Below are 26,830 nucleotides of genomic sequence, written 5' to 3' on the forward strand. Positions count from 1 at the left end.
CTTTTTTTTTTTTTTTTTTTATTTTTCGTTTCGGGGCTGGGTTTTCAGTGTAAGTTTTTTCCAGTTTTTTCCCTTTTGCGTATTTTTTCAGGCGTTTTGTGGGGACAGGTGTGCAAGGGGTTCTTTGCTATGTTTGTACTTTGTCGCTTGGAGCAGGTGCTGTGCGGGGGTTATGGTGAATTCTGGTCAGTTTTACCGGAAGTTGGTGGAGTTATTGTGGTTGAGTTGGGGTTATCGACAGGGAAAGGTTAGTTTGGTAAGTTTAGTTCGGTTACACAGTTTGGGGGCCGATAGCTGAAAAGGGGCAGGCAGGGGAGTTTTGGTTAACAGAAGGTTTGGATTTAGAGATTGTTGGGGGGTTATACAGGAGTGTAATGTTTTATAATGTTTTATAATGTTTTTATATTGTTGTAATGTTGTAATGTACGGGCGGGGGCGGGCTCGAAGGTATTTAGGGGAGGGGGCGGTGGGCGGGGCTAGGCATGTTATATTTAGTGAGGCCTAGTTTTGGAAGGCGTTTCGGCCAAGGATTTTAATTTGTAATGTGCACCTGTTTCCAATAAAGCGGCCTTTTACACACAATAATCTTGTCAGTGGCCTGCTTCCCCCCTCCACCCCTCCCTCCCAAAGGAATGTAATTGCACCGACAGCGCCTTCCCATTTTCACGTAACTTTAGAGCATGGGTTCTGGGGAGACGCGGTTTCTCGATCTCGGAGGAATTAAAACAAGGAACCGCTGCTGGGAACCTTGCATATATGTGTGCTTGACGATACCATTTTGAACCTGCGTGACATCAGTATCGTCTCTGAAGGGAAAAAGCAGTTCTTCCATGTAAATATGAACACCGGTTTGCTACTGATTGCAGATCATATTGACGGGGAGGACATGTGCGGGAAGAGCTCTGTTTGCAACTTACATTTAAATTCCGTGATTGACAACGCTCTGAAAATGCACAGCCTGGAGATAGCTGTAATCGATAGAAATAGCAATCCGCCTGCCTTTCTTGAAAACGAAACACGTTTTCACATTCTGAAGCCAGCTTTGACTCAAATCGTATTTCCATTTCATTAAATGTGAGAGTCTTGTATTGGTGTTGGTGTAGTGTCAGCCTTTACGAACCCCTTGATGTCTCTGCGAAGTGAATCCAGCGTTTATAATCAAGCAAATAAAAAAGCAGTGACCTAAAAGTACTCTACTAACATTCCCATGTCATATTTCACGTCCAGGCAGCCTCGAGATTTATAAACAGGAAGATTCATGTTAAATTATGCAACCGCTCATCACATCCTGGCTATATCAAAGAAACAGTGGTTCTGTTGGGTGAAAAAAGGCCTCTTTACACAATTAGCACAAGTCATGCGTTATTAAAAATTAGCAATTAGTCATAGGCAACACACAAAACAACTAACGAAGACACAATACAGGAAGCGCTTGATTTAATTACTGGAATGCTTCGCCTTATGTCATCCTCCTGAGAAATGCATCAGATGTCCTGAATATACCGTGTACCGTCATAAGGAAGGCCAAGGTGCAAGTTAACCACGCCAATTTTTTTTATTTTTTTTTATTGAAGTCTAAAAGCAGATTACCTTTAAACATCTAATACATGAAAAAATAAAAGATATCAACCCGAAATTCAAAACACATTGCATATACAAGAAGTAAAATACATCCAGATTTAGAAAAGGATTGCTAAAACCAGGGTTCAACTGCCGATAAAATCCCCCAAGGATATATGTCCATGTACATAAAATTAGACCCCATTCTGCCTCCAAACTCACTGGTTCTTACTACACCAATTTATATCAGGATGATAATAATGATAATAGATCCCAGGACTTTTTAATCAAAATAGGAAGACCATATTTTCGTGAATGTTTTGAGACCCCCTATTCTCATAGCGTATATGCGTTCGCTTCGCTTAACCGCCCGCATCTTATTGACCCATTCCATTAGTAAGGGGACTAAATCTGTTCGCCATTTCTGTAATAAAAGAGACCTAGCTACTGCCATTGCGATATATACAAGTTTGACCATCTGGTCTGGGAGTAGAAGATCTGGGTCATAACCAATAAGGATCAGTTTATCATATCTTAAACATTGTAAATCACATTCAATTGCAAGAAAACCAAAAACATCTTCCCAAAATGTTAGAATTTTTGAGCACTGTAACATAGTATGAGTCCAATTAGCTGCCGGGTGACTGATACATCTAAAACAATGAGCTGAAGAATTAGGGTACATTTTCTACAAAACAGAAGGTGTGCGATATACTAGCCATTTACTGAAAAAAAGCATCCTACGCCAATTTGCACCTCCTAAGTGTGTTAAAATTTAATCTATTAATCGTCATTCAAACATTCATAGAAATTTCAACATCCTCCTGATCAGACCATTTTTTAATTGCTTTCTGTGCACGATCCAAACTCTTAACCGAGGTTAAGCATTGTTTCCACTCACCAGGTTTCCTGTCAGATGCTACTAATAGTAGATCATTGACTAACTGGCTTGACCTATTCAATTGGGAAATATCTAAATCTGAGCAAAATTTGTATAACATATTATAAGATCCCAATAGAATAAAATCATTCGGAGCTCGCTGTAAAATTTCATGCTTAGATAACCATTGACCATTTTGCAGAAAATCACCTACTTGGCGGACTCCTATCATAGCCCATTTTAACGTAAGTTCGGTAGAGGATACGATCCCGGCTAAGGGGAGTATCCCCGCCAAAAGAGTACCTGGGTTAATGGCCGGGTTAGAATATCTCTTAAACAGTGCTTGTTGTTTTTTGAATACCCAATGGAGGCACTTATACCTAACCAGTTTAGGGGATTTAAAAATTGCAAGCGGTGATTGAATCTGATTTTCTTTAAGCATAAGATCCATAAAACTATTAATGAAAAAATTTACTTGTGGGGGAGGCTTAAATCTCGATAAATATTGTGCAAGATATGCATAATAGTAATCCTTGAGATTTGGAAGCGCTAGCCCTCCTTGTTCCTTCTTATCGTATAAGGTGCTTAGTGCAATGCGTGAAGATAGTGCGTATTGGTGGCTAATTGTCTCCCTGCGATGAAACCATTTTGGTCGCTATGTATCAAGTTTGCAGCGTGTTTATTAAATCGAAGGGACAGAAGCTTGGTCAAAATCTTGTAGTCCGAATTAAGTAATGTTATTGGTCTATAGGAATTTGGATCTTCAATATTTTTCCCTTTCTTTGGAAAACTCACTATATTCCCCTGATGGAAGGATTCTGGCACCTCGCCACCTTCTAACATAGAGTTTAATAATTGGAGAAAAAATTCTGCAAATGAGCTTAAAAAAACCTTATAAAATTCGGGTGGAAGTCCATCCGGGCCACCGGCCTTTCCATTTGGCAGATTTTTAATCACGCCTTCTAGCTCTTCCATCGTAAAAGGTCCTTTCATACCGAGATTTTCAGTCTCAGAAAGTTTTGGTAGATCATTCTCGAGTAGATGTTTTTTTAGAGAGCTCATATCTACATTTTGCTCGAAGCTATAAATAGAGCCATAATGTTGGACCATTATTTCAGCTATTTTAGCTGGATCTTCAAAACATGTGCCTGATTAGGGGCATTTTAATCTTTTAATCAGATTGGAAGCGGCTTGTTCCTTAGCCTGCCACGCTAGGAACCTGCCAGTAAAATTACTCTGCTCGTAGATTTTTTGATTAGATTTCTGGAACAACACCTCACTTTGAGGATAGTAGTTGGAGCTAAGTTCATATTTCGCCTGAACCAAGAGATCTTGATTAGTCGGAGAAGGATTATTCAGAACAGAAGCATATAGGGTTTGAACTTTATTTTCCAGATCTTTTTTTATCTTTTTATCTTTTTTAATGTGGTCGGCCTCTTTCCCGATAGCTAACCCCCGAAAAAAGGCCTTAAGTGTGTCCCATATTACAGCTAATGATGCAGTCTCGACATTTCATGTCAGAAAGCATTTAATTTCCAGTGCCACGGAACCTATCCAGTCTTCTTCCAGCAGATATTGCCGGTTCAGGGACCACCTTTTAGGACATTTGACATCTTCAACTACCCCCATCTGTAAAGTCAGCATAGCATGATCAGAAAAGCCATTGGGTAGGAATGCCTGATGGTTAAAACAAAGCCTACTAGAGACCAAAAAAAAATCAATTCGAGATAAGGATTGAAATCTACCCGACCAGCACGAATAAGATTTCTTACAAGGGAAAGCCACCCGCCAAGGATCATGTAAGTTTAATGTTGCGCTATATTGCTGTACTATTTTAAAAGATCTAGGTTTCATCTGCCTTTTCCTTGACCCTGAAGAATCAATTAGGGGGTTCATAGAATATTAAAATCACCCCCCATTATGATGTCACCTGAGACCAGGATCAAGAACTGAAACAATTTTTCATAGACTTGTGACTGATCTTCAATAGGTGTATAAAAATTCACAAATGTGATTGGTGTAGAAATTTGTTTGAGGGTGCATGTTATCCAACACCAACGTCCATCTCGATCTGTTTCAAATTTCACCACCTCGGCCTGTAATTTCTTATTCAAGAATATGGCTGTCCCTCTATGTGAAGCAGTGGATGAGGAAAAACCCCGATAGGAGGCCCATGACCTAAACATAGAGAAATCAGGCAGTCGACTAGTAGAGATATGTGTCTCTTGTAATAATATAACAGACGGATTTTCAGGTTTGATCCACATTTCGATTGCCCGCATCTTTTTCCCATTATTAAGACCATTTACATTAAATGAAACGACCTTAAATACTTCTTTACTTGCTATAATATTTATCCCACCAGGGCATTTGCCGACTACTATAGCACCACTTCACACTCAAGTACCATGCCTCAAATAACATATTAAATTGCAAATGATAAACAACAAAAAAGGGTCAAATACCACATCTCAAGTATCAGATCTGATTGAATTTGATAAAGAAAGGAATTTAACCAAGACTTCATTTTTCCCGCTGCATTCCCTACCCCGCCACCCCTTACCCCTCCCAAAATGTGGACCCCTAATTCAGCACCACACCATCCACATTGCCCCCTCCCTACTAAGTTGGGTGTCATGGAATTACACCCTGGTGACCTAACCTATGACCCCCCCCCCCGTCCTCTGCTAACAGATATATATAAAAAATTCCCCTTTTTAAAAAAAATTCTTGGGGACCCACCTGGGTTTTGTCTCTTTTTTCTTTTTTTTTTTAACCCCCTTTCCCCTTCCCCCATTACCTCCCTCTCTTTTTATTCTCCCTTCTCTAAAAAAAAAAAAATATGGGGGAGGAAGGATGACAACGAATCCCCTCAAGCTATCAATCGAACGTACTTTTAAAGTCCTAAAGACCAAAAAAAAATGTATTTACTCCCCCCCCTTCTACTTCCCCTTCCTCCTTTATAAACGTTCATTAGAGAAGACTTTATATTTTTATATTTTAGAACCTTTCAAGGCTAACCCTGAGGACCCCAGCTATAATAATAAGATAGTTGAGAGGCCGTCAGCCTTTAAACTGTGGAGGGACCCTGAGAGATTTCTTGAAGAAGGTTCTGTGCTTCTTCTAAACTAGAGAACATGAAAAATTTCCCCCTAACCAGAACCGTAAGCTTGGATTGCTTGGATTGCTGGGCAATCGATGCTTGTGCCCCTTTCGCCTTAAAAAGATGAAGAATTTTTACAAATTCTTTCCTCCTTTATGCGACCACAGCTGTCATATCTGAAAAGATTCCACATTTCGCAGTGTCATTAACATCAAACTGTCTTTGCTGAATTGCTTTGGTCAAGATCATCTCCTTGACCCGAAAGTCTGCGAAGTTCAGAAGAAACGTCCGTGGATTAGAGGGGTTGGGGAATGGACGGGCAGGAACCCGATGGGCTCTGGTAATTGTTAAATCACCAACAAATTCAGGGACAATTTTTTGCTTCATGAAGGAGTTCATCCACTGGAGGGGCTGTGAGCCTTCCAATCCTTCGAGAATACCCACAATGCGGAGGTTCGATCTCCTAGAATGATTTTCCAATTCTTCTAACTTATTTTCGAGGTTTTGTTTATTTTTGACCGCTTGCTTTGCCTCTTCGCATACGATAACCATTTGGTCCTCAAGAGTTAAAATTCTAACTTCTGCTTCATTTAATCTTACGGGAAAATTCAGCATTACCTCCTCCATTTTATCTAGCCTTTGATGAAGGGAGGTCAATTCCGCTTTTTGATTTTGTTTAAGATCCCGGATTTCTTGTAGGATTAGGTTTAGCATATCCTTTATATTCAATTGCAATTCTCTTGTTGGTTCCGTAATGGAGTTAAGATCAGGCAGAAAGTTTGAGGTATCTAATATGGCTACCGGCTGAGTTCCCATCACCCCCATACTTGAAATTGATTCCACCTCTGATGAAGACTCTTGAGTGCGATTTCCAGGGTGCGAAGGAGGTGGGGGAGTTGGCAGCTTATTAGGTAGTTGTGGCTCCAAGCTAGACACGTTATTATTAATTCCACCCTGCTGCTGTTGCGATAATCCTTTCGTGTTTTCTAAGGTCAATTCCTGTTTGAAGATGGCATTTAGATTATCTTGTGGCCCCTTTTGACTCATGAGATTCACAGCTTCCACTATGTTGGATGATAGCCCTGAATTGGCCACATGCACTCCAAATAAATCCTTGGTGGAGGTTAATACCGGGGCCAAAGCTACAGCCGGGGAAGGGGGAGATTGACATACTGGCACCTTCTTCAAAAATACCGGGAATTGTTTTGCTTCTCTAGTTTCTTTGGTTGCTTTCTTTTTTTTTCTCCCCATTATCTGCATCACATTTCTGCTGCGAGGACAGTGCAGTTTGAGCGATATTTATTTTCTCATGTTTGCCAACTTTATCTGAACTGTCAACCTGGCCAGAGCACGCCTCAATCTCATCATCAGAGCTCTCAAATGTTGAGTCCTGGTCCGTTAGCTTAGACAAATTTTGCTTACTCGCCAGGGGGGCTGGCTCTCTTGTCTCTTTGGCAAGTAGCATGCGGTTTTTAACTTTGGGGCGTGTTTGCAGATTTTTCCCGATATCTGCGCTGTATGACCCGCAAAACACCCCCCGCAGGTATCTTACCCCACACAGAAAGGAGCAGTCCAAGGGATAACTAGGAGCTCAGTGTCAAAAATACTTGGTTCCAAGTCTTTTCACCAACTTCCTCCTTATAGTCCTCCAGAAAGGGTTAAAGCCTTATCATTCCTTATTACTCCTTAAGACAGCTTATTTTTCTTCATGCAAAAACAGCCTGCCCCGGTCTACCTCAAAAATGCAGTCAGAAACTCCCTGAAAGCTATCCAGGACTCCAGCTCCCAGAAGGCACCACTGTACAACAACTTTTTTTATTTTTTTTAACTTTATTGAATACTCCTGCCAGTGGGCTTCGTACAACTATAAATCTTACTGTAGCCCTCCAAGGGTGTGTCCGATTGTCCAGCAGCAGGCTGAAGGCTGAAGTCCTTCTCCCCCGTTTTACGGCAGCTGTTGCAGCAACCTCCTCATCTCAGCACTCCACACGTTCCACGCAACGAGCCTGCACGAGACAAAATCTCCCCGGCTCCTCTGCTCACCCGCAGTCACCGCAATCGGCAAAAGAATTCCTCAAGGCGAAGAAAAAAAACGGGACCGAACGCAAAGGTGAGAACGAAATCGCCACATAGCAGCTTCCCTCTGCTCCATCCCCGTGTGTGCCTCCATTGACGGGGGGCGTGGCCTGGGCGAGGTGAGGTCACCTGTGGTTACGCAGCGTGGTTTACCGCGGCCATCATTCACCGGCGTCCTTTCTTGACAACACACCTGATTAAGGCATCTTACTACTTACAGGCCGTCACCCCCTGTCCCCATCCTGATGAAGACCCGAACTGACTGTATAGTAGTGCAGTATCTGGGTTGAAACGTCGACACTATCCCCTGGACCAGTTGCCAGAGCCTGTGAAAAAACGAATTGATTCAGTTCGCAGATCTACTATTAATACTTGTTTTCTGGCCATCAGAATCAACTTTTAAAGCACTTTGTACATATCACGCCCTTTATCACTGAGCACCACTTGTCACCTTGTCACAAATTGTATTTCACTTTGTTCCTTGATGGCCTTTCTAAATGTTTTTGGGTATGTTAATGAATGACGCAATCTATATATAAAAATCTCAGAATACCCCACAGCTTGTTTTGTGTGTCGCCTATGACTAATTGCAAATTTTGAATAACGCATGACTTGTGCTAATTGTGTAAAAAGGCATTTTTTCACCTAACAGAACCACTGTTTCTTTGATATACTATCGCCCAGGTTCTGAGGGATACTGGGCTACCCCATTGTTACTAAGCCATCACATCCTGGCAGCATTTATGTATGTTTCCCCTTTTGCTCGCTGCTAGTCATACCTCATTTGTTATTTATGTTATATATTGACTTGCATGGAAGAAACTTTTTATAAATTGTATAGACCAGTGCATGTTTCTGAGAAGTGCCCGGTACTCTCCAATTAAAGGTATTGCATTTCTCTTGAGAAGTGCTGGTACTCTCCTCCTCAAAATAAAAAAGTGCCGGTACTCCGTACCGGACAGTACCGACCCATTTAAAGCACTGGTATAGCCCACAATTCAAACGTAAATAACAATCTATTTATATATACGCCAGAACAGAGCTGCCCCGCTTAGCACAGGAGTCATGCAAGAATAACATCAAACAAGCAGGCTGCAGCTGGAATAAGCCAGGAAGCGAGCACTGAAAGGGGACGCTGAGGGGATCTCAGGAAATTCCAGCGTTCGGCACGCAAAGGGCAAGGTATGTGTGTGTAGTATGGGTTAACCACTCCCTATGTACAACGCTAAGTTAGCATAACCTCGATGGCTGTTAGAAAGACAGCTTGCCGCTTCTGCTGTTTTTTCACTCGACACTGTTGTTACATGTTATTCATTCGAGAACTGCTGACTCGACTTTGCTTCACATGAGAACCGTCTGTTGTTTAACATCCTTAACAGCGAGCTGTGACCTTGGTCTGTACACCGTGTAAAGAACGAGTCTGGGTCACTAGACGGTGCAGGTTGTTGTGTTCAGGTTGATCGTACCACTTCTTAGCCATAACATACATACAGCTGCCAATACCTGAAAGACGAGCCCTTTAATATTACAGAGCAGCATGTTTGACATTACATTCGAAACGAAGAGCTGTTGCAGGAGAGAGCCTAGCTGATCCTGTGATGTGATTCCACTAAGCTGATCTATAAGGTATGGGGTCCCCCATGCAAGCCTAAGAGACCTTCTATTAGTCTAATAATACCTTATTAGTTGCTAGAGAAAGGAGTGTGGTTGCTTTCCACTGTCATTATTACTATGATTGCTCCTTTCATTTTCTATGGTATTGTAACAATGCTGATAATTAAAAGAACCTTTAGTCGAAACCTAGGTAGGTTAAGCCGTCACTCCCGTTGTCCGGAAACCAGAGTGAGGGCGTTGTGGACTAATAAAAGCACTACTAAGGCGTCTCAGATCAAAAGACCAAACGTTAGGTGCGCCGTGTTGCAGGGATTCTGCTTATGCACAGAACTATGCGCAGGAAACCAGGACCTCAGAGAATTGTGGTGTACCAGAAACTCCCCTCAGAACCAAGAACCCCTATCCGACTAGCTTAGTGTCCCATTCGTTATCTGAGATTTAGCTTGGCGGTCCCAATGTATAGGCAACCCAGAACAAGCGACTTAGATACTCTCAGGAGTGGTGGGAATCCGAAATACCCGTTGGTAGCTATATATCAGTCCACAACAGAATAACAAAGACACGGTAAAGTTTAAAGAGTTTATTTTATAAACCTCGCGTCCTAAGATGCAGTACTTTGGCTAACACAAGCAGACAAATGGTTAGGATCAGCACCATCAGCATTGTTACAATACCATAGAAAATGAAAGGAGCACTCATAGTAATAATGACAGTGGAAAGCAACCACCCTCCTTTCTCTAGCAACTAATAAGGTATTATTAGACTAATAGAAGGTCTCTTAGGCTTGCATGGGGGACCCCATACCTTATAGATCAGCTTAGTGGAATCACATCACAGGATCAGCTAGGCTCTCTCCTGCAACAGCTCTTCGTTTCGAATGTAATGTCAAACATGCTGCTCTGTAATATTAAAGGGCTTGTCTTTCAGGTATTGGCAGCTGGATGTATGTTATGGCTAAGAAGTGGTACGATCAACCTGAACACAACAACCTGCACCGTCTAGTGACCCAGACTCGTTCTTTACACGGTGTAGAGACCAAGGTCACAGCTCGCTGTTAAAGATGTTAAACAACAAACGGATCTCATGTGAAGCAAAGTCGAGTCAGCAGTTCTCGAATGAATAACATGTAACAATAGTGTCGGGTGCAAAAACAGCAGAAGCGGCAAGCTGGCTTTCTAACAGCCATCGAGGTTATGCTAACTTAGCGTTGTACATAGGGAGTGGTTAACCCATACTACACCCCCCCTTGATCGGACCACTAACCACTAGGGGCGCACTTATCAAGAACGCAGAGTTCAAGTTAGAAAGAACGGAACCAAGGGCATGAACTATAAGTCCATATAGGGTAAGTGTAAAGTTCGAAAGGGGAAAAAAAAATCAAAAACAGAAAAAGATGTTGTCAGGTGGGAAACAAAACATGAAAAAATGGGGAAAAAAACGACATCGATGGATACATCATGAGTCGACCAAGACAAAAAGTCAATCCATAAAGGTATAGGCACAATAAGTTGCAACTGCCTCCAAGAGGAAATCATTGGAGCGTTCCGCAAAAGTATCTGCCATCCAATTCAGCAATGGAAAGGAACACACGTGTTCACTCACAATCGGAGCTTCCAGCACCACACGGGGACAACAGGAAGGTTCCTCGATATAACTTTGTTCCAGAAAGTCAATCGCAGCCTCTTCAATGGCCCAATTTCCAAGGACTCCATGTGCCGCACCCAAGGCCATAAACCCAACACCAGAACATTCATACTCATGAGCCGTTAAGGGGCCCATCAGTTGACCAAAATCCGGTACAGGTGACACCAAGGTTGACAGGCATAAATCCAGAGCCCACTGGAATGGACAATCCAGGCAGTGAAAGACGGGTTGCACACAAGTAAAGGGAAACCGGAAGGACAATCCATACGCGACACTTAAAGTCACCAGGGGCAACGTGCCATAGTATTCAAGCATCCGGTTACGCAGATGAAACAGCCGGGGCATGTTGTCTCTGTACGCAAGTTGCGCAGCCATTGCGTAGGACGCAAACCAACAGAAGTATTCCAGCTATAAGGGCGAGAAGCAAAGGAAGACCTCCGGTGACGCTGGAAAAAATAGAATGAAAAAATGCGGGAATCACACCAAAAATAGTCTGAAAGGAGGTCACGAGGCCGGAGCCCACTAGTTTAAAAAAATGAACAATGCCGGTCGTAGACGAGGCATTAAAGATAGTCTGTATCAATGTTCCAAAATGGAAGGGGAGGTCAGTATTCAAAAGTGCCTGCACCTCCGTGCGGGTGTTTGCCACGTGAAGAAGAAAGGTTTCACGGGATGAAGTCAAAGCGACCTCCCTTTGAGACAAAAGAGCCCTTATTCTGCTCATCTGGTTGAACTCTGCGCTCAAGGTTGGAATCGAAGGCCAGATAGAAACATCGAGCCGGACATGCGGGGGTGGGAAAAGGACATTATTAGAGCAAACTACACGCTGTGAAACAGTGACTATGTATGGTATGCCCTTAAGCATCCCACAGCAATCTTCATTATTCAAAAGCAAATAACTACCGTTAGCAAGCAGTGTAAATGAAGGGGTAATAACTGGCACCGGTACACCTTTCAGAACGCAAGCCAAATTAGGAGCGTGTACATTGCAAGCACCATGTAATTGTATGTGTCTACACACTACAGAATGATCAGGAGCAGAAGTGCATTCCTCACCCTTCAGATAAACCTCTGTGCCCTCCTGCATGCATCTACATGTAAATGGGAGCGACCAAACTTCGTGCAGGAACGCACTACCAAGTTGTTCATATCTGCCAAGAGCATAATGTTTCATGCAAGGGTTTTAGGTATGGGCCGAAGCTGGCTAACCCACTTGTATGACGTACAACGTGCACTTAATAATCTCCCTAGAAGGTCTCTGGGTGGGCGGACCCCATACATGATGCTCTTTGGAGTGCGAATGTTTGTTCCGGACCTTGAGGGTCTAGACATGGCGGCGGCTGCCGCGCCTTTTGTCCTAGATGATCACTGTGCTGTATTGCAGAATCTACAAGAAGCAAGAGACACTCTAGCAAAGGAACTCGTACCCTCTACATGCGAAGCTGAGCTCCAGATTCCGGTAGTTGGCTGGCTACCTCGAGTTGGTGACCTGGTCCGTGAGAAGGTGGAGAACAAGAAAGAGTTTGGCCCCTCTTATCGTGCACCAGTCCCGGTGCTTGGAGTCCAGGGTACACGTACAGTTATTTTACCACCACTTCCTGGTCGCAAGGATAACAGGTACATCTCGATTGACAATGTCAAGCTACAGCGAGTGGCCGATACTTCATAGTATGACACCTTCAGTTTCTTGCCCTTCCATTCTGCGAAATTCTCTTGTGATGTCGCCCTCGAACATCAGGCCTGAGGTTGCCGTTGAGATGCATGCTGTTGCTGCCCCTCCTATGCCGCCTACTATGGTGGTTTGCCTGATGATCCTAAGTATGCTTATCCTGCAAGTGTCCCGTTGCCTCTTTTACATTCAACAGCGATTAACCAGTCCCGTTCTTCCTTTGACACTGAATCAATGACTTCCACTGCCCCTTCCAAAATTGCTATCTTTTTTGCCTGGTTCAAGAGACATTTTTTGGTGGCACCATGGACTTACATCTGGCTGGTGCTAATATGTATTTTTTTGTTCATGACAATTGGCTTTGTGGTAGTGTTTTTTTAAACTTATAAATGGACACTACCTGACTGAAAGATCTACGATTGGATTAATTGATGGAACTTTGGCCCCCCATTCCTCATCACACATTATGAAAAGGGACCAGACTTTTGTGAACATTACTGCCTGGCCTGTGTGTGATGGGATCGCTTGGGATGCTGTTAAATTTCAAATTCATGGACCTACCGAAGTGATAATTGTGCCTAATGTATTTCGTGTTTCTATGGGTGATGTAGTTAAACAGAATATCCGATCTGATGATTGGGATGTACAAGCAATAAAAGCACTATTTTCTGATCTAAAATATTATGCTGCATTTGATGCTGAAGATCTGTATTTAAATTCTGCTAATTATGGTGAACAATTTTGTTATCAACATTATGGCACACATTTCCTACACAGAGCAAATACTTTTTGAAATTTTGTTAATTACACACAATGGGAACATTGTCCGGCCCCTTGTCATGGCAGTTCTGCCACATTAGTGAACAAGTTCACATATTTTTAGGATTTTAGTGTGTCTAAACCGACCTCCTTTTATTTTAAAATGGCGCCTGAGACCGCCTCGAAGGTAAGGTTGACACATACCAAATTATTATATTCCAATTCCTTTATGGACGAATTGGCTGTCAGAGGCTATGAGCTATGGAAACCTACTATCGATCTTAAATCGGTTTGGGGTACTAAACCATGGCAGGTTCAGGGAACGGAGGCTTTGCATCGCGCCTGTCTTATCCCAAACCATATTTTATTTTTGAATTCATCTATTTTTCAGACAACTTGTTTTGGTTTGGCAACGTCTAAAAAATTGAATTCCCCCACAATCCCGGATCTGGGTGCTTACCCCGGGTGGGGTAATTACACAGATCTTTCCCTTACTAAGTTGCAGTCCCTCATTTCCAACACCACCTTTAATGTTTCGGCGTTTAATCCTGAGAATTGGTAGGTATGGCAAACTGGTTCAGATTCTTGTCAACGTCGATTTTTAGCCTTGGCACCTGGGTACACTCAAGTCAGGGTAGATCCTCGTTTTGAATCATCACACACTGTAACTACCTACTCTGTGGGTAAGTTATGCCAGTCGTGGCTGCAACATTCCACATTAGCATCTGTTAAGCTTCATTTGTCACGTTTAAACGACAAAATTGATCTGAATGATTTTATTAAAGGTCCTGCAATAGGCAGGTCCAAAAGATGGGTATATGCTATGTACAACGAAGTTTGGAAATTGTCGCAAATTGAGGCTGCCTCCAGATTACGTGCTATTGACCAGGCCAATATGGAAAAAGTGTTGGCTGTGATTGATAATAGTATAAATACCTTGTCTTCTAGAATTTATACTTTAGATAATATTGTTTCATCTGTCGTAGACATTGTGCAGGATGATTTGTCTGTGTTGTACCATGGCCAGAATCAATTGCGTTCTGTTATGCAGTTTGCATGGACTTTACAAACTTTAAAGGCAGGGAAGGTCCCATGGGATTACATGAATGTTTCCTCTTTGTTCCTCCCTTTTAATTAAACTGCGAAACAACAGTTTATGTCTATGAAGGATGCGACTTATTCATTACTTCATTTACACTGCTTGCTAACGGTAGTTATTTGCTTTTGAATAATGAAGATTGCTGTGGGATGCTTAAGGGCATACCATACATAGTCACTGTTTCACAGCGTGTAGTTTGCTGTAATAATGTCCTTTTCCCACCACCGTATGCCCGGCTCGATGTTTCTATCTGGCCTTCGATTCCAACCTTGAGCGCAGAGTTCAACCAGATGAGCAGAATAAGGGCTCTTTTGTCTCAAAGGGAGGTCGCTTTGACTTCATCCCGTGAAACCTTTCTTCTTCACGTGGCAAACACCCGCACGGAGGTGCAGGCACTTTTGAATACTGACCTCCCCTTCCATTTTGGAACATTGATACAGACTATCTTTAATGCCTCGTCTACGACCGGCATTGTTCATTTTTTTAAACTAGTGGGCTCCGGCCTCGTGACCTCCTTTCAGACTATTTTTGGTGTGATTCCCGCATTTTTTCATTCTATTTTTTCCAGCGTCACCGGAGGTCTTCCTTTGCTTCTCGCCCTTATAGCTGGAATACTTCTGTTGGTTTGCGTCCTACGCAATGGCTGCGCAACTTGCGTACAGAGACAACATGCCCCGGCTGTTTCATCTGCGTAACCGGATGCTGGAATACTATGGCACGTTGCCCCTGGCGACTTTAAGTGTCGCGTATGGATTGTCCTTCCGGTTTCCCTTTTTTACTTGTGTGCAACCCGTCTTTCACTGCCTGGATTGTCCATTCCAGTGGGCTCTGGATTTATGCCTGTCAACCTCGGTGTCACCTGTACCGGATTTTGGTCAACTGATGGGCCCCTTAACGGCTCATGAGTATGAATGTTCTGGTGTTGGGTTTATGGCCTTGGGTGCGGCACATGGAGTCCTTGGAAATTGGGCCATTGAAGAGGCTGCGATTGACTTTCTTGAACAAAGTTATATCGAGGAACCTTCCTGTTGTCCCCGTGTGGTGCTGGAAGCTCCGATTGTGAGTGAACACGTGTGTTCCTTTCCATTGCTGAATTGGATGGCAGATACTTTTGCGGAACGCTCCAATGATTTCCTCTTGGAGGCAGTTGCAACTTATTGTGCCTATACCTTTATGGATTGACTTTTTGTCTTGGTCGACTCATGATGTATCCATCGATGCCGGTTTTTTTTTTTCCCCCATTTTTTCATGGTATTTTTTCCACCTGACGACATCTTTTTCTGTTTTTGGTTTTTTTTTCCCTTTCGAACTTTACACTTACCCTATATGGACTTATAGTTCATGCCCTTGGTTCCGTTCTATCTAACTTGAACTCTGCGTCCTTGATAAGTGCGCCCCTAGTGGTTAGTGGTCCAATCAAGGGGGGGTGTAGTATGGGATAACCACTCCCTATGTACAACGCTAAGTTAGCATAACCTCGATGGCTGTTAGAAAGCCAGCTTGCCGCTTCTGCTGTTTTTTCACGCGACACTGTTGTTACATGTTATTCATTCGAGAACTGCTGACTCGACTTTGCTTCACATGAGAACCGTCTGTTGTTTAACATCCTTAACAGCGAGCTGTGACCTTGGTCTGTACACCGTGTAAAGAACGAGTCTGGGTCACTAGACGGTGCAGGTTGTTGTGTTCAGGTTGATCGTACCACTTCTTAGCCATAACATACATACAGCTGCCAATACCTGAAAGACGAGCCCTTTAATATTACAGAGCAGCATGTTTGACATTACATTCGAAACGAAGAGCTGTTGCAGGAGAGAGCCTAGCTGATCCTGTGATGTGATTCCACTAAGCTGATCTATAAGGTATGGGGTCCACCATGCAAGCCTAAGAGACCTTCTATTAGTCTAATAATACCTTATTAGTTGCTAGAGAAAGAGGGTGGTTGCTTTCCACTGTCATTATTACTATGATTGCTCCTTTCATTTTCTATGGTATTGTAACAATGCTGATGGTGCTGATCCTAACCATTTGTCTGCTTGTGTTAGCCAAAGTACTGCATCTTAGGACGCAAGGTTTATAAAATAAACTCTTTAAACTTTACCGTGTCTTTGTTATTCTGTTGTGGACTGATATATAGCTACCAACGGGTATTTCGGATTCCCACCACTCCTGAGAGTATCTAAGTCGCTTGTTCTGGGTTGTCTATACATTGGGACCGCCGAGCTAAATCTCGGATAACGAATGGAACACTAAGCTAGTCGGATAGGGGTTCTTGGTTCTGAGGGGAGTTTCTGGTACACCACAATTCTCTGAGGTCCTGGTTTCCTGCACATAGTTCTGTGCATAAGCAGAATCCCTGCAACATGTGCTCCCTTTAGGAGGCAGACTTGAGGTGCTTGGATGATACTAAGGTGGGGGTAGTGTTTGTACATACAAAACTGCCCATGTAAACAAACACCCTGGCACCCGGTTGTGCCACGTGAACACTGCACTCACTGTTGTGTGTGAAATCCAGTTTGTTGAAACATTAAAGTATTGCAGAACTGTCACATTCACAGCAGGGATATTATAGATACGGACCGCTGCTGATTTTCGTAGGTTTTTGAAAACACACTTATCGTTCTCCAGGGAGCACTTGTGTTTCTGTGTTGCTGCCAAAGCGTGCTGAACTCTCTCTTTAGGGCTGGCAGGCAATACCCAGGACCGGAGGGGCCCAGTCAGAGCACTGTCACAGCACTAGAGTTCACTGAATAAGTATTTTATTTATTTGTCATGTTTCTAGTGGTACAACTTCGCACTCTAAACACTAACACACTTTGAAGCGCAGAGTCACTGTGAAGCTACAGGCTCTGCCATGCGTGATGCACCTCAGAGAAGCATACACACTGAGTGCCAGCACTGGGCCTAGCTTCAAAAACATAACAATAGATATGTTTCTGACGCTAAGCCCTTCTGGCACACTGCGTGTATATTGCTCCGAGGTGTGCGGCACTGGCAGGGCCTAGCTTCAGAGACATTTCTGTCTACATGTTGTTATATGACACCCCTTTATTAACGTAATAACTGCACTTTCACAATTGCTTTATTAACCTTCTTGCTTCTCAAATGTGCTTGAAAATGCACCATTTACCCACTCTTTTTTTCCAAACTTTTCCCCTTAAGATGTTCAGGCTCGCGCGCTGCGCACGCTCACCACGGTGCACTGACAGAAAGTTTACGACGCACCACTTTCAAATGTCACCAGCCACCACTGAGCAGCATGCTCACTAGACCATGAGCACCGCTCTCACAGCTGCAGCCGCTTGCACACCACTTTGTCTTCCGATTTTGTTCTGCCTTACACTGGGTCTGCAATGCAGAATGACACAGGCAGGCAAACCAGCACTGGAGGCGTCCCGTGCCTCTCCCAAGGTGTGGCTTTCACTGTATCTCTGCTGGCGGCTGGAGACAGACACATCGTGGCATTCGAAAGACCTCCGCATGCGAGCGGAACAATGGTAGCCTGACACTGGCGGCTGGAAGCAGCGCGTGGCATGCTAAAGGCAGCACCACGGGTATGGGGAATGCATGAGGCCTCGCACGTGGGCCGATTTAACAGCAGTTATACGTGGAAAGTTAATAAGAAGTTTCACAGCGTGTGGAGAAAAAAAATGTAGAGTACGCTGTTTGTTCTCCGCACAAAAATAAATTCAATGAGCCAGAATTCAAACCGTGTATAGGGTTCCATCAGATATTCTTGAGGAGTGTTGGTGACTGTTCTGCCCCTTTCAGGTCGCTGGTCACCAGTGTTAAGAAGTACTACACGAGGCAATTAGCACATCAACTCTTCTTTATTCCATCAGCAGGGGAGAGGATGTGGTCCGTCGGCTAGACTGCCGACTTTGGAGCTGGGAAACCAAGGTGCGAGCCTCGGGGTTGCGTCCACATCCTGTGATTCTGGACAAATCACTTAATCTCCCCGTGCCTACCAAAAAATAACAAGCATTAAAAATTCAACAGGTCTTGGCTTTGTAAAAGTTAAAGCAATTCTGTGTGTAATTAGGTGGCTTTTTAGCTTTGGTTTTATTAGTGCATATGTATGCATATGTGTATATGTATGCATGCATTTATATATGTATTTATATAGATATGCAGATGTATATATGTGTATGTATATATATATATATATGCATATATAGACACATATATATATATGTGCATATGTGTGCAGGTAGAGAGGGGTAGAGGTAGAGAGAGGCAGAGAGAGAGGTGTACAGAGTAGAGAGTAGGGAGTGAGTAGTAGAGTGAGTAGTAGAGTGTAGTATAGAGTAGTAGAGAGTGAGTAGTAGAGAGTGAGTAATAGAGAGTAGTAGAAAGCGAGTAGTAGAGAGTGAGTAGTAGAAAGTGAGTAGTAGAGTGAGTAGTAGAGAGTAGTGGAGAGTGAGTAGTGGAGAGTGAGTAGTAGAGTGAGTAGTAGAAAGTAGTAGAAAGTGAGTAGTAGAGAGTAGTAGAAAGTGAGTAGTAGAGTGATTAGAGAGTAGAAGACAGTAGTAGTGAGTAGTAGAGGTTGAGTAGTAGAGAGTAAGTAGTATAGAGTGAGTAGTAGAGAGTGAGTACTAGAGAGTAGTAGAGTGAGTAGTAGAGAGTGAGTACTAGAGAGTAGTAGAGTGAGTAGTAGAGCGTGGTAGAGAGTGAGTAGTATAGAGTAGTAGAGTGAGTAGTAGAGAGTAGTAGAGAGTGAGTAGAGAGTAGAAGAGAGTAGTAGTGAGTAGTAGAGAGTGAGTAATAGAGAGTAGTAGAGAGTGAGTACTAGAGAGTAGTAGAGTGAGTAGTAGAGCGTGGTAGAGAGTGAGTAGTATAGAGTAGTAGAGTGAGTAATAGAGAGTAGTAGAGAGTGAGTAGTAGAGTTCTTTCTTGAAGCATAATTTAGCAAACACTGCCATATAATTTTGTCCTCCCCTGCCGTATAATTCCTGCGGCCTTATCATAAATAGAGGAAGATCAGTCCAAGGAATTGTTTTAAAAGTATTTTGGCATTCAACTCAAAAATATCACATGTTCTGTGCTTCTTCCACAGATACCTTGGCTCCTGCACCGATGCTGAAATGTTCACATATCTCTCTGAAGGGTGCCCTGCCTCTGCATATAAGTTGCACTGAAACCATGGGGTGTCGTCAACACTCCCCGCTGTTCCTAGGTCTATCTGTCTGGCCACTGAAGCTGTCTGCTCTCCCCTTATAATCTCCAGACTCGCGGCTCCGCCTTTCATCCGCCGCCAGAACACTTCACCCAGTCTTGTTACACATTCTTAGATGGTCCTGCCTGGGGCATTTATATTAACGTAACCACCAAGCTGCCAGCTCGCAAGCGTGACTGCCCCCCGCCCCAAACATCCCCCTCCACCCTCCTTCCCCGCCTCCCGTCCAATTTTGCCCCCAGGCAACAGAAATATCTTTAGCCGCTACAAATGTTTCCGCTCTCCCTTTTCACTGGTTAGTATTTTTTTGGGCTCGCTCTGTAAACAGACGGCTTGGCCTGCCGCGGAATCTGCACTAATAATTAATTCATCCTAGGAGCGATCAGTCAGCCTTGGAAGAAGGCGTAGGCCCCGGAGGGCAGAATAGCTTGAAACTCTGCACCGAAAGGAGCGCTAAATGTGAGGGCGCCGGGTTAAAGCACGCGCGTCTCTTGGCTCTTTTATGAATTATTTTAAATGGGGAAATGCCGATCTCGCGGGAGGCTGGGGCCATGTGTTTAAACACATGGCCCCATAAAGATAAGAAACCTTTTAATTCAGAAGGAAAGCAGGCGAGCCCGTCCAAGTGGGCCGTCCGAAAAAGTCAAAGGGAGGCAACATGGGAAGCTCTTTTCCAATGGCTGGCCACCGTTTAGCATAAACAGAGACGCCAGCCAATGGAAAAGAGGGGCGGGGCTTAAAGCCCTTTACTGAAGCTACTCAGCAACATTAAATCTCGCCAAGCGAGCTGCGCATGTGCGCAGCCACGCTAGCTGACACTTAAAAATGAATGTGTCCTTGTGTAACGTAACCGGTGCTCATGTAAAGCACTCCAATACCTTTGAGTTGAGTTTGTGCTATATAAATCTGCAAAAAACACAGTACAGCACAGCTCTTGTCCCGCCAACAGTCAACTTCTTCTCTCCACACTCTGTATTAGAACATTGGAATGTTGGGAGCACCATTGAAAACAATGGAGTGCACCGGGCTTATAATGGCTGGTATAAACCCGGAGCCCCAACATTCCAATGTGTCTTTGTTCACAGCTCTGGCTGTGAACAAAGGCTTCAGGGAACCCGAAGGGATTTCAATCCCCTCGCGCTCCCTGAAGGCTTTGTTTTGTTAGAACATTCTGCCCTCTAGTGGCAGAATGTTCTAATAGCCTTATAGCCCTTCGTAGCAGGGCTATACCGGCTTTTAAAGTCCCTCTGCTTTGTTAAAGTCCCTCGCCTTCGGCTCGGGCCTTTAACGCTGCAGCGGGCCTTTAACAGCCGGATACAGCCCGCTACGGCGGGCTATAAGGCTACATTATATTGTTGCCATGGTACAGTCATAGCATCTAATAGAAACTCACTGAGCCTATAACACTCTAGTGCAGCAGATTATATCAGAACCCTAATACGTGAATAAAAGTCAGGATGGACCCTCCAAGTGATGTTTATGTGAGAGTCATGCAGGTCTCTATTAACCTTCCAGAGAAAGTGGTCTGTCTGGAACTCATTCTGGTGCTGGCTGTTTCTTAGAATGCATGCAGCCCTGGTGGGTGCTTTCTAACTGACTTTCAGCCTATGAATCAGGATGTTGGTTTAAACAGCAGCTGCTGGGATTGCGGCGTGCAAAAGCGAAAATACAAGAGTAGGTGAACAGGCTGTACATAGTTGGTTGAAGTCTGCTGGTGGAGGCTTCACTGGAGAAATTGGTTTTTGTCAATGACAGAATCCTTGCAGATGGGAAAATGCAATCAAAACAATAAATAATGCACTGCAAAAGATGTTGGTATCAAAGAACTGGACATTTCACTGGCCTAGTTGAGACAGTCATATTGTGTTTTTCTATGAAGAAAGTATATGACCTGGGTTGCCCTCTAAGAAACCCAAGCCTTGTTTTAGTGCCCTAGAATTATTTGCAATTATAAGCATACTGTGCTATTTGCCTGCTCTTAACTTTTCACAGTTGGGGCAGTGTAGTTTTTAGATCGAGCCTAGGCAGTGCGTGTGCTGCCGCGAGGCATGCAGTAATGGAGTATGGCTTTGAAGCCCCGCCCACTCTCCCCCATATTTTTATAGGATTGTGTCATTGTTCTTTGTAAACGCTGGCTTCCGAGTCGTTAGTAGGTTTGTTGTTGCCTCCCTGGTACCGCCTTGTCTGCATTTGTTACTTCCCATAACGACTGGACCTTTTACTGGTGTTGTGTCATGGTCTGCTAGATAAGTTGGTGAGCACTATTTTCTTTAATGCTCTTCCCCTATTTCACCTACGACATTGAAGTACGCTGCACGCTTTGACTACTGTATTTATTTAAATTACTACGTGGTCCACTTTGACTATAGCGGCCACGCTTATTCAATTATTTAATTTTCGGCGGGGTCTGCTTTCAGTTTACGGTCCTTGCTTATTTAATTATTTATTTTACAGATGGCTGCTTTCACATGAGCGGCCGTGCTTTTTTAATTTTATTAATTAATAGTGAGGGATGCTTTCACTTTAGCGGCTGCGCTGAAGAACGTTTGTAAATTAATTATTTTGTTTTTGCTTTGTGTGAAAGTGTACCATATGCGCTTTCACTTTAATATTGTCCATGCCCCTTTGTTCAGACGCTGTTCACTGTGACCTGAATACGGCGAGCAGCGTCTAAAGTAAGGGGCGCAATCAACATTAAAGTGCTCTCGTATTTGCGAGAGTTTGAGCTATTGGCGTTAAAAATAACGATGCCTTTTATATATGTGTTGGGTTTAAAACACATTAATAAAAGGCATGTTCATTTACACTGCCAATCGCTTAGACGCTTGCAAAAGTGAGACTTATTGCATTAAAAATGCTTGTTTTAGTTTGAACTAGGACTGGTTGTTTTTGTACTATTTGTCATTTACTCTCGAAAATAAATGACTGACCAAAATATAAATATTGGTACTGCATTCATTCGTGGACTTGCTTGCCAATGTCATCCCTTGAACATGATTTTAACATTTTTGTATCATAAAAGCATAATTGTACAAGATTTGTCTCTAATGTGTAAGCTTTGTGACCTTTCTTGTGCAGGTTGGAGACCAGAATGTCTTCTGACATAAATATAATCCTCCAACTTCTTCAGCGGCAGCTCTCCCAGGTGCCTCCAGCTTACAGCCCCATCTCTCCCAGCTGACACACCCTAGGAATGTACTCAACAGGGTCCAAGAGTCTGGATGCTGTGCAGCCCAGCCCCTCACTGCAGGCGGAGTCCCCAGTGTCTTCTGTTCCGGTAGGTGTATTTATACTCTAAGTCATGGGGCATGGTTATGGTCCAGGCAACTATTTGTTTGTAAGCATTGTGTACATGTTACCGCAGTGGTTCTCCAGCTCCCCAGCTCAGTAATTCAAGTCACCTGCTCTGTGTATTGATGTACTGAGAACTCAGTTAACGAATCTACCATCAAGAGTTTGAGGAAACACTGTGACTGGGCTGTGAATGTGCGAGTGCACAATTTAAGCAAAGAGGCATAATCACTGTGGTACTCCGCAGCCCATCAACTTCAGCTCTTAGTTGCAACAGCTGCGACCTCATAAAGCTCTGCCAGTGCACCTCAATGATGACTTAAATCATCTCCAGTTAGTCCTTTCAGAAGGACCCATTCACACTGGCTTTAATTAATACCTGTAGCATTCCCTGGGCCTAAATTACATTTTAGAGCAATGCATCAAATTTTGTAAAGCCTCTCGATCGCTATGGAGCATTCCCATCTGTGCACATAAAGCCTGACACAATATTCCATTAACTGTAATCCCCACCAGAGCCCATTGTTTTGAGCTAATAAATAGCAACAATTGGTGTGTACAATTTAACATACATACAAACAATTAAGTACACAATCTGTGTGTATGTTATGAATATTATGATTATTATGATCAATAATTACCCTCATAACTCGAGGAATACATTTTATGGCAAAGCCATCCTAGGAAATTAAGGTAATTTGTTTGTTTTGTATTGAGTTCCAGCTTTACTGACTATGTTGACATAGAGAAGTTCAACCTCAAGTCTAAGGACTCTGTTTCCAGCGGGATCCACCTAACTGTGGAATCTGATGAGACCATCACTATGTTCTCTGAGCAGGATCCAATTTTGCTTCCTAACAGTTCGGAGCTCCGTCAGTTGACATCGCACCCACAAGGACTTTATTGTGGGTCTCGATTCCCCTCCCTGCCCGAACACCTCGGGGCATCAACCTCAGTGTCCTTTGACCACCTGGACTTTTAAAGACACCTATCAGACCCTGGACTTCCAGGGAGTTAGAAAATACGATCATTGGAAGGAAGAGATACCTCGACCTCGAGAAGATGGAGATGTTTAGAATTTGTCTGCACATAGAGGCGGCATCCTTTTGAGGTTTACTGTTGAAGCTGTCACCTCTTCAATATTTTACCAGTGGAAAGTTCAAAGACTTGGATGACAGACCTGGACTCCAGGATACGCTTTCCTGCAACCACATGCATAGAATAGTCTTTCGGTACCCACAAAATAGCCAAGATGGCAAGTTCGCTCCAGAATCCAAGGCAGGAGTCTGGGAAACCTGTGCAGACTAGAGGTTCACAAGTTCAACTCTCGGACAGGTTGACACAGCTTTACATCCTTCTGCAATAGACAAAGAGGACCAATTGTCAATCTTCATACTTCTGTAGCAGATAGCACCACCTGTCCACCTCTCATAACGTCAAGGGAGATACAACAGGGTTGAGTGGCAACCGGTTAACACTGAAATGTGTACTTGTTTGTAAAGCGCTTGAAGATGCTATGAAGTGTCAGAGGTGCTTTACAAAGACTATGTTACTTGTATTATTTATATATGTTCATCTTTTCTGATAGACACAAATATGCCAGTGGAAGTGGATGGTCCAAGCCCCCAACACTAAACCTATTCATGTTACCTAGGCTTTCTCCCTCAACGGTGCATAGCCGAGTAAAGCAGCATTTTTAGAATCTTAAAACAATATGAATCAGCATTCCATTGAGCCCTGTTCTCTGCACTTCCAATGTGCACAGAGACAGGCCCATTGACAGTAGATTGAGTGTTGCATTATTATCATACCCAAACTCTTACATTGTTCTAGCAATCAGTTTTGATGGCTACTTCCCTGCATTACCAGCTTTGGCTGATCACAGATATACTGTGAAAGTTCACAATCAAAGCTTTTCTTATTTCCCAGTGTTTAGGAATGGTGATTTTGTGATCTTATGAGAGTTTTGAATCATCCAATCATTAAACATAGTAATTATATTTGTAAATTTGGAAGAAAGCTTTAAAAATGTATGCTGCTGCTAAAAAGGAATAAGGCTTATAAAGAGTTCTTAATCTCTGATCTCCATGAGCTTGTGCTGTTGGGCTGTGAACCAACACTGTTTATCATCAGAGCTGGCGTAACCATTCAAGACAGGAAAAGGCTAGAGGGAAGAAGATGCTTTCAGGGCTGAATGGGTTGATGCTTTCACCATAGATCTCTTGGAGAGGATCAGGTTGGCTGCAGTTTGTTCCAGCACATCAAAGACAAAACAGGGCTAATGTGGGCACCAAAAGATGAGAAGGAGACATTTTATTTGGCCTTGAACAGCCTCTCTTCTGCGTCGTGCACCTTTTGTATGTTAGATGCAGAAAATCTTGTTCTTTTAACTTTGCTCTCTCATTACGCAGGCAAAGTGTTATTTTTTTTGGTATAGCACAATCCATGGCCACAAAGGAGCATCAGTGCAGTGGCTTGGTAACAATTTGAATGCAGACAAGGGGTGAAGTAAAAGTCTGTATATAAAATAGGGACTGTGAGTTTACATACGTAATGATGAACAACAACGCCTACTTTTGTATGAGGGAAGCAGCATATATATACATATACGAGTGAGAAAAACAGAAAGAGTGGGTCATAAGATATTAAACAAAACATCATATTTGCTGTGGTTATGAGAGACTAAGCTTAGCCAGCAAATGTATCTTGAGATTTTTTTAAAGCCTGAGACGGGGAGCAAGCTTAATGTATACTGGGAGAGCGTTCCAAAATGCAGATTCATTACCATAGAAAACGATTAGTAATGATGTTAGGGTCTATTCCCAGAGAGTTTAGTTTGTCTACCCAATCTGAGGGCAACTTGCCATTTTGTTTGGAAGTGAGGAGGACAAATTCAGTGTTTAGTGGGGGGAACTCCAATCTTATCTCAACCACCCACTTTTGCATTTTGGTTAGACATGTGGACAAAGTCAAAGTCGTCAGAGTTCCTAAAAGTTAGATGTGGCTGTATATCTTCAGCATATTGGTGGAAAGAATACTACTGGCAGACAGCTTAGCCTGAAAACATGTGAATCCATCAATTTTAAAGCAATGTTTCATCTCTTTGGTTTCAAAGCTTTGAAAGATTTTCAGAGTCTTTGAAAATCAATTAAGACTTGACTTTTATTCTCTGTTTACTTTCCTGTCAGTTATTGCGTGAGACTCTTGCTAGCTCATGAAATCTTGGTTATTGGTTATCCAAGCTGATCACTCTCAGAATTGAATCAAAATCGAGAGCAGTATTTATGAAGAAGAGCTGTCCATGCACATCTACGCTCAATACAACTTAATATTAACAACTATCCCATTGTACCGGTGCTCATGCTGAAGAGGTAGTTATTTTTATGAGGAGTTCTAAAACTAGTGATTACCAACGTTTTAATTTGTTGGGTCACATTGGGCAACATTCACGAGTTTTTTGCTTCACAAAGTTGTAGAGGTGTCGCTTTTTTAATTACACGTCTGTTAAAGGTCAACAGTGAAATAAGTTAAAAATGTCAAATCCTTCACTTACGTTACTTGAAAATAATCCTTCAAAAAAGTGACTTGTTGGGTTCTTCTCCTCCAGAATCCATTTTTCAGATATGTTTTCACACATTAAAAAAAAAAAGGAATTCTCAAACTTCACAAAATATGTAGTTTCTCACATTAGCTTATGAAGCCCAGGAAACCATGCCAACCATCTTGGTGCAAACCGACATAACACATGAAACCTACCGGAGAGCGTGCCGGGTTTCCTCTCTGCACCAGATACCATTTATTACAAAACGGCCTATGTGCGAGCAAGTGCAACTCTTAACCGGTTTCCCTAAGGGCATGGGATGTACCTACCACAGAGTAACCTCGAATGGACTACCAATGGCATGAGCAGAAAAAGTGATCAATTACTGACCTTAGAAGGTTCATGGGGTCTGGTTCAG

At 43.0% G+C, this 26,830-nt stretch overlaps 1 protein-coding gene across 1 annotated transcript in view; it reads left to right on the forward strand.

The window, feature by feature from the left end:
* Window positions 1–23,889, forward strand: part of KCNH6 (potassium voltage-gated channel subfamily H member 6) — a 786,325-nt gene extending 762,436 nt beyond the window's left edge. The window contains 2 exon segments of the mRNA XM_085652606.1: window positions 22,659–22,856; window positions 23,586–23,889. Of these exon segments, the coding sequence (XP_085508732.1) occupies window positions 22,659–22,856; window positions 23,586–23,889 (502 nt within the window).
* The last annotated feature ends 2,941 nt before the right edge of the window (window positions 23,890–26,830 follow it).

This window comes from Triturus cristatus, chromosome 1_1, assembly GCF_964204655.1.
Source record: "Triturus cristatus chromosome 1_1, aTriCri1.1, whole genome shotgun sequence".
In the NCBI taxonomy this organism is placed as follows: Eukaryota; Metazoa; Chordata; class Amphibia; order Caudata; family Salamandridae; genus Triturus; species Triturus cristatus.